This window comes from Drosophila erecta, unplaced genomic scaffold (genome assembly GCF_003286155.1).
Source record: "Drosophila erecta strain 14021-0224.00,06,07 unplaced genomic scaffold, DereRS2 tig00000092-arrow-pilon, whole genome shotgun sequence".
Classification (NCBI taxonomy): domain Eukaryota; kingdom Metazoa; phylum Arthropoda; class Insecta; order Diptera; family Drosophilidae; genus Drosophila; species Drosophila erecta.
In genome coordinates, this window is record NW_020825207.1 from 16708526 (window position 1) to 16716631 (window position 8106).

General features: G+C 40.2%; 1 protein-coding gene across 1 annotated transcript; it reads right to left on the bottom strand.

The window, feature by feature from the left end:
- Window positions 1–7557: 7557 nt before the first annotated feature.
- On the bottom strand, window positions 7558–7857 carry LOC113564267. The gene is made up of 2 exons (XM_026980256.1): window positions 7853–7857; window positions 7558–7792 (listed from the first exon to the last, which is right to left on the bottom strand). Exons 1-2 carry the CDS (start codon window positions 7855–7857, stop codon window positions 7558–7560), a joined length of 240 nt encoding a protein of 79 aa, XP_026836057.1.
- Window positions 7858–8106: the final 249 nt, after the last annotated feature.

An 8106-nucleotide genomic window follows, 5' to 3' on the forward strand; every position in this document is an offset into this window, starting at 1 on the left:
CAAGAAATAAATATTTGTTCTCACTGCACAGGTGAGGTTGCATCAAATACTGCGGTGTTTTCAGCATGATTACTTTGTCTTCCCGAAGTGCAAATGAAAGTCTCACTCTCTGTTGCCGTTTGTTTGTAAAGTTCGTTAATTGTGTTGATTTCGTGTTGCAGCTGCAGGCGTCATTTGCGATTTGATTTGAGGCAGGGGCAAGGAAATTGTTATAGAATGTGATAAACTAACCTGTTGCAAGGCAGTCGAAAACCATTTTAAGTCCATTAACCAATGTAAACTTGAGTCCTTTGAGTTTCGTTGGAGTGATTTCATGTTGCAGCACTTTATTTATTCAAACGGTTGGAGAGTTTTAAAGAAGGATATTTTATGTTTGTAAATATTTGCACATTCATGTATGTAAAAATATTGCATTTGTTTTGTCCGTAGCCAACTCAATGCTTAATCTGGTGTTATATTGAATTATTTTGTGAGTCATTAGGAAAACGTGTTCGCTTTTATATTACATTTTCTTTTTTATAAGGGGTTTTACAGTATATTTATGTTATTTATGTATCGTAAGTTGCGAGAAAATGTCTCATTGACATTACTCGTTGTATCCATTTGTCAATGTAAACATAAGCCGATTAAAAGAAGTCACGACTCGACGGAAGAACTTGCCTTTGCTATTTTTCTCTGCAGTCAGCGAGAAAATCTTGTTATGCATCAATAAACATTGACATTGGTGTTTAAGTGTGCAAGTGCATGTGCATGAGTTTTTCCACACTGTGTGTGTGTAAGACAGCTGAGGCAGCAGCAGGAAAACGCATTTCTTGATTTTGTTTGAATGCCATAAATGATGCATGGCCCACAGGCAGCAATAAAATTCTTAAAAAGAAGTTATTCCCAAAAATGCGATACTGCTACCCTGCCGTAGAGGCTAATGTTCGACATGGAAAATTCTGAAATAAACACAAAGCAGCCCGCCATCATTTCACAATGAGCTGCAAAATGGAGAAACAAGAGATTTAATGCAAAAAATCGTTATTTAAGTGAGTTCTTCGAGTATTTCTTTGTCGCCATGACTGCATAAAAATGCTGCAAATGGAAATGGGGATGGAACTCAACAGCTCAAAAGCAGACTATCATTATTTTTGTATTTTGCCATTCCGCTGCTCAACTCTCGTGTTCGCCGACATCAACGGATTCTAAGCATATGGTTTCAAAATTAAATTGAAATCCTACAAGCCCAACCAAAGTTAGCCAACTAGGAAATAAAATTAGTTTCCAAAGGGTAATTGAGCTACAATTTAGTACAGCTCTAACTTGAGCCAACAAGTTCCGGGGCTGAATGTAAGGTCTCATATTAAATCCGGAAATTAGTTCGTTGATTTTTTAAGAAATCTTTAAAAGAACTCGAGAGGAAAGTGTGCTGAAAACAGCAGCTTTAGCCATTATCTGGGCTTAGCAGCGAGGCAAAAATCATAATCTCCTAATTTCACTTCGCCAGCAGAGGCGGGAGGGGTGGGCTTCTAGGATAATGCATGGGACGTGCGGCACGGTGGCGTATGCGTAATATGCCTAATGCAAAACGCAAACTCAAATAAAAGTGATATACAAAAGGGGCCCGAGAGCGAGCAGAAGACGTTACTACGCAAATGTATTTGTAAGCAGGCACTTAGCACACTCAGGAGTTGAGTTTTTGAAATATGCTTGACGGCTCTTGGCTGACTGCCTTCCTCAGCCGAAAAAAGGCAACACAGAACACAGAAGACAGAAGACAGAAGGCAACAACTAAAAGCCGAGGTCCTTACGAGAATTTGACAACATATTCACACACAACAACCCCGCCCATTTCGCCTGTCCTTCCCCTTTTTTCCTGGCAATCTCAGCGCGTGCCGCACGCTTTGCGCATTTAACGCGTATTTTGCACTGGCTGCTGTCACTGCTTCTAGCCATTTTAGAAACCAGTCTAAAGGAGCGGTTTCTACCAGAGTGGTTCCTCTTTCGGTACATGCCTGGGTCGCTTGCCAAATATATATAGCCCACTATCTCCACCGTACCCGCCATATGCACTTGCCCCACATCGCCACAGAGAATGCAGCATAAATTGTTTTTAAAGTCCAACGGAAAGTGAGTGAAATGCTGGGGCCACCTGTCTCCGCTTTGAATTGCACGAGAGTGAGTAGAGAAATCAGCTCGACATATATGCATAGCGTAACATACAATCACAGCAGCTAAATTTAATGCGATTATTTTAACGTTAGGTATTATTTGAAAAGTAGGCTGAATGAGTTCGTTGGTCACCTCACTGGAATGTTTTAATTGGTTTATGGAACAATACGCATATAAATAGGACAAGCGAGTATATTTTTCGTAATTTTTTCTCAATATTCTCTATATATATCTCTATATCTATCTTTGCTACTGAAAACTAATTTTTCCGAGTGCCGATGCTCCGATGCACATACCTGTGGATCTGACCCAGGGCATCAACTTGCCAGGACAGACAGGACGCTTCAGCTCGAGTACCTGCTGCCGTATATCCTTGTGATAGACAGTCCTGAGAGTTGAGTGTTGACAGCACCAGGAGCTGCGGGAAAATCAGTATCAGCGCTCGGAGCAGCTGACTTGGCTTCGGAGTTCGCCTTGGGGTGTCGTTTGTGGCTTGGCAGCCATCTGGATGCTAAGAAAAAGGCTTGTATGTATATAGAATCCATATGCAAGGCCACATACATCATTGTGGTAAGGGGGAACAAAATAAACATGGTGAATTTAAATAGCCTTAAAATGTCCAACGAAGGCATTATTACATCATACATAAAGTTTGGGTCAAAGGTTGCCCTTTTCAAAGTCCAAGGCTAAGATATAAGTTCAGTGTAGGACACTTGGATTAACATGAAAAGGATACATTTTGCATTGACGGACATGTTACCAATAAAAATAATTATTCAAGCTTATTTTTCGAACAATTTAACCAATTCAAATTTATATTGCCATAAGTGGAATAGTTCACACCTCAAAGACTCACCTGAGGAGATTGATATGCACCTCTCTTGGGGTTTATTTGCAATTTACAATTTATGTAATGTGCGTGCCTGTAATTTGCCGATTTAATTAGTGGCCATAACTCATTGTTATTGCCAAGGACGCGGCCAAGATAATAAATGACTTTTAATTGTTGGTCCAGCTCGTAATTAGTGGGCAATGGGATTGGGCCTCGTAATAAATGAACGCACATCTTATCGAAAATCTGGTAATGAAGTGCATAATGTGCTGAAAACGTGCGGACACCGAACAATCCCTTAACACAGGTGAAGTTTGGCCATTTCAGATGGTGATGAATGACAACCACATTGGCCAAGAATTTTCAAATAAAATATTCGTGAGCTGCCCCGTTTCACCTGGGCTTTATTCCCGTAATTACCATCTAATATGCGGCTAACCAACTTAGAGCATAACCGCATCTGGGATAAGCTGCACCAAAATCGTGGCGCACATTCAGCAATAATTAATAATCATTAGTAGGCCGCACATTATGAAGTGGTTGACTAAATATTGAAATTACTGTGATATTAATGCCAGGCCAGGAACAACATAAACAATGCCATTGTTCCCACACAGATGAGCGGCAACAACGGCGATTGTCCTTAATGACAACAATGTGCAAAATGTTTTGCAACAAACGAGAAACGGAAAGTGGCAGCAGCACCAGCACGAATAACAACCAGCCACAATGGCAATATTGTTGCTCTTGTGCGAATTATGGACATGCGTGTGAACTGTGCAGCATGTAAATTGAAACCCTGACACGCCCATTACCACTTGCCACTGCCGCCGCATCCAGAGAGTGCGGTCGGCGATCGGGAGTTAAATATATCCATTTATTGCGGTCGCAATTGTTTTAGGAAATTAATTACTTTGCGGCACTATTCGCACAAACGCGCAGCATTAGGCGAACAATTGCTTTATGACTCCATTTCTTAACGTAGCCTCGTGCATCAGACAGAGTTTTCTTCATATCAACTAATAAGCGCATGCAGATACAAGAGCTTTGTAATATTAGATATGTATGCTTAGAAACCTTGATTTAAAGTTTAATTTTTATAAAGCAACTTAGATTTCAGTGCCGACATTGGAGATCATTGTGAAGGAAGCCGCTTATATTTTTATAACACATTTTACTACCAAGCGATTCCTTTCCGCGACTTTCCATGGGAAATGGTTAACAGGAATTACTCCCTCCTCTCTGGAGGATTGGTGGGCAGGGGGCGGCCCCATCTCCCGGGGAAATTACATTAATAATGTCGCAGGAAGGACGAATGGGAACAACAGAGGCGAGTGGCACTTTCGCTGCATACTTTTCGGGGCCGAAGTTAATATTTGGAAATAATTATGCGAGTGGCAGAGTGCAACGCGTAATGCGCCCAAGGCAGCAATTGCATATGCGAGTGCATTTGCCATTATATTGCATAATTTATGCGCGCATTTAATTAAATTCCAGGCCTTTCGCTGCCTTTCCCGCCGATGACCCAAATTTGCGACACAACCACGCTTAATGCCCGCTTAATTTAATAAACTAACAATCCAAAGAGAAAACATTAACTGTCAAAAAAGCTTTAAATTAATTTCCAGTCTCATGCTCAATTTGTCAGCATATAACATTTGAAAAATTACGTACGCACTTTTAAATTGTTCAGCTGTTTTATTTTTATTTATTTTTTTTTTTTTGTGAATAACCCTCCAATAAATATTTGGAAAGTTAATGGCCTTTAATGAGCATTAGAGACTAAGCGGATTGTGCATGTTGTAAAGAGCAAATGTAATTTGCAATTAAAAAACCTATGACTGCAATTGCACGTCAGATAAATTTTGTGCATACAGTGAAATGTTACGTTTTTTTACCGCATGAGAATTTGCTTAAACTGCCCTCGAAATCAATTAAAATTATTCTATATTTCTGTGCACCTTTATTACCAAACCAGTTTTCGATGAAATGGTTATAATTTGATAAATCTAAGTATATTTTAGACTAATTTACTTTGGGCGCCTGCGTCTGCCGATTTTATTTAAATTCCATTAAATAACAATTATAATTTGGCGCAGTTGGTGATTTATATGGACATATGTACATATTTGCGAATATTTTACATTTATGGCCCGCTTTGCCAATTATGATAATTAAAATCTAACATTTCATGAAAAAGTCGTGAAACCGCACTCTGCTCGCCGAATAATTTATGTTTTTTAATGAAAACTAAGTTGGTATTATTACGCCTAATTTATGAGATAAAGGATCGGTTCGAATTCAATTAAGTGCAGTAATGGTTTAGAAAAACCAGCAGCGAGGAGTGATTTAAATACCAGTCAAGCCAGTGACCTCTGCAAAACATGTTGCCGAGTTGAGCGTAATTTGCATCAGTATTAAATGCAATTAATAAATAATGGGCACACCGGCATGGCGTGTAAACTCAGCAGAGAAGTGCAGTTGTGCCCGTGACAAGTTGTCCTGCAAGCTTAACTTGTTGTCCTCAGCATTGGAGACAACAAGTGACCGACCGGGCGGCAGGGAAATTAGTTACGGTGTCGCACAAGGACACGACCAGGGCTCAGAACTATCCTGAGTCCTTTGACTGGTGGCCACATGTGTGTGAGTCAGTGCCTCACAGTGCATGCCAGATCCGTCATCATTAGTTGAATATGTCACAACAGACACTTGGCCCAATTGATTTAGTGTCATGCACTGAGCTCAACAGTTCACTTGCCTTCTGCCATTTGGCAGCTATTTTCGTCCTTGTGCACTCCTGTCTTACTCCTCAGTTGTTGGACGACATTCCCCGTTGACACTCTACGGCCAGAGATCGATGGCATACAGAAATCAAGGGGAAGTGAATTTCAAACAGTTGCGTAATTAACTTGGGGCTTCATTAATCAAACACCCAGGCAAACATGAGAAGCACTTGAAGTGAATTATATATGCCGAAATTTAATATGCGTTTTACATTCGGCTAATGAGATTATCTAATTAGCCGGAATCTTCTGAATGTGCAAGCTTAGCCATTACTTTCTAACAAACTGACGGACATGGTCAGATACACTCGGCTAATAAAGCTGATCAAGAAAAGTTATTAACCTGTTACGAACTGTTCAACAAACCTAGAACAAGCCAGTTTTTCTATTTTTCGCATCTAAGATATGTTCCTTGTTCCATAAATATTACCAGTATTATCCGTATTAACTATCTGATTCAAGATAGCTTACAAAGGCTTAGATGTTCTTGAGCACGAGTAAAACAGACAGAAACGACCAATAGCTGACGGCTTAACATTTGACGCTGCGCCTCGTCCTGATGAATATTCATGATCCCTGGGCATCCTTTCCGACCACTTCAAAGTTAGTCTCCTCTGCAGTTTGTCCGACATGCCGAAATTATAATTCCAGCTCGCTCGTAACTCGCGCAAACGTCAGTCTCATTAATTTTGGGCCAGTTGCAGTTTTAAAATTTAGTGCCGGCCCCCAAGTTAATTAACACCTGAGCCCGGCAGCCGCCACCAAAGTGGGCGGGAAATGGGCTGGGAAAATCGAGCTGGTTTTAGCCACTTCAGTCACACTTTTGTGCTCGGCAGCCGTGTGCACTGACGCAAAGCGGAAGTGGCACTTTTCCCAGTTGAAGCTGGAGCGGAATTACAGAATGGATGGGGAGATGGCGAGATGGGGAATGGGGAATGAGGAATGGGGATCGGTAGCTGCCAGGAGCAGGCGTATCGAAAACCGAAACTTTTGATGGAAAAAGTTTGCAACAACAAACGCATGTTGGCGGGAAAACAGGCAAGCTAAAAAGATGAATAGCCGCGGCAAGGGCGCCTTTAAACCATCAAGTAAGTCGCTATAATTCGCGCGCACCGCCTCATGAATTTTTGATTCTTTCTTTGCATTTTTCACTCCGCCAGTCATTCCATGGCGTTCCCTTTAATCTGAGTCTTAGGCTTGAAAAATGAGCCTTGGCCAAGGTGCTGAGAACTAGGCGACAATCGTGAGGGGCCTGTCTTTGATTAGATAAGCTGGATTGATATGAAAAGTTCACACAGGGTAAGTAATTGCCAAATTAAAATGCATCACAATGATAAAGTGAATTCAACGTACCATTCGAAAGATAACTATGACAATGTAACCAAAAGTAAACTTGTGATTTATTAGTAAACACATTGTTGGCGATAATCGATAATACGATTTTGTAAATCTAGCAGATTGACATTCAATGAATGGCACAATGAGGAAACAAGAACCATAGTTGGTTGAGGCACAAAAAAAAGTTTTGTTAATGCGCTACAGCATTTAAAAATGCAACAGAGGCAACTCCGAAGAGGTTTCTCATATTTTTGCGCCGATGCAGCAATTTCTTTGAAAACAGACGTCGGATGAATGCTGATGACTTTGTCAACAACTTAAATGTTTGGTGGCAATAAAGTGTAGCGAAGTTTAAGTACATTTAAGCAGCAGCTTTCGGTTTCTTGGAAGGAAAACAAGATGGCCCAGCTAAACGAGATCCATAATGCAATCAAATTAACACAAAATCATTTAATTCCAGCGTTTGTAAATGAATATTAACACAACTATTAAAAGCATGCACAAATTATAAAGAACACACATCCATAAGCCAACGAAGTTACAGTTTTGCAAAAATCTATATGGTCTTAACTCTTTCCCAGCAAATATTTCCGAATTAGAATCGTTATGGATCGCATCGAGTTCTTCTATGTCCATCACGTTGATGCTGCAACTGTCATTTTCCAATAAGACATCTTTTTGTTCACTTTAATTATAAAATTATCACATTACTGCGTTTAAAATATATTTCAAAAAGCTATTATACCCCATTTCTTTGGAGGCACACTGATCTTTTCTGCTTCAAGGCTCTACATAAACTGAGAAATCCGAAGAGCCCGTATCTCGCGGCACTCAACTGCATACATGCAAAAGTATGCAAGGAAATAGAATCAAAGAATTGAGGCACACTGAACGAAAATGTTTCGGGTTACTTGCAACTTGTACATGATTAAAAAGGAGCATTTTAATTGGTTGACATTGGATATTGTAGTGTACGTAGTTCGATAGATTTTTAACTAG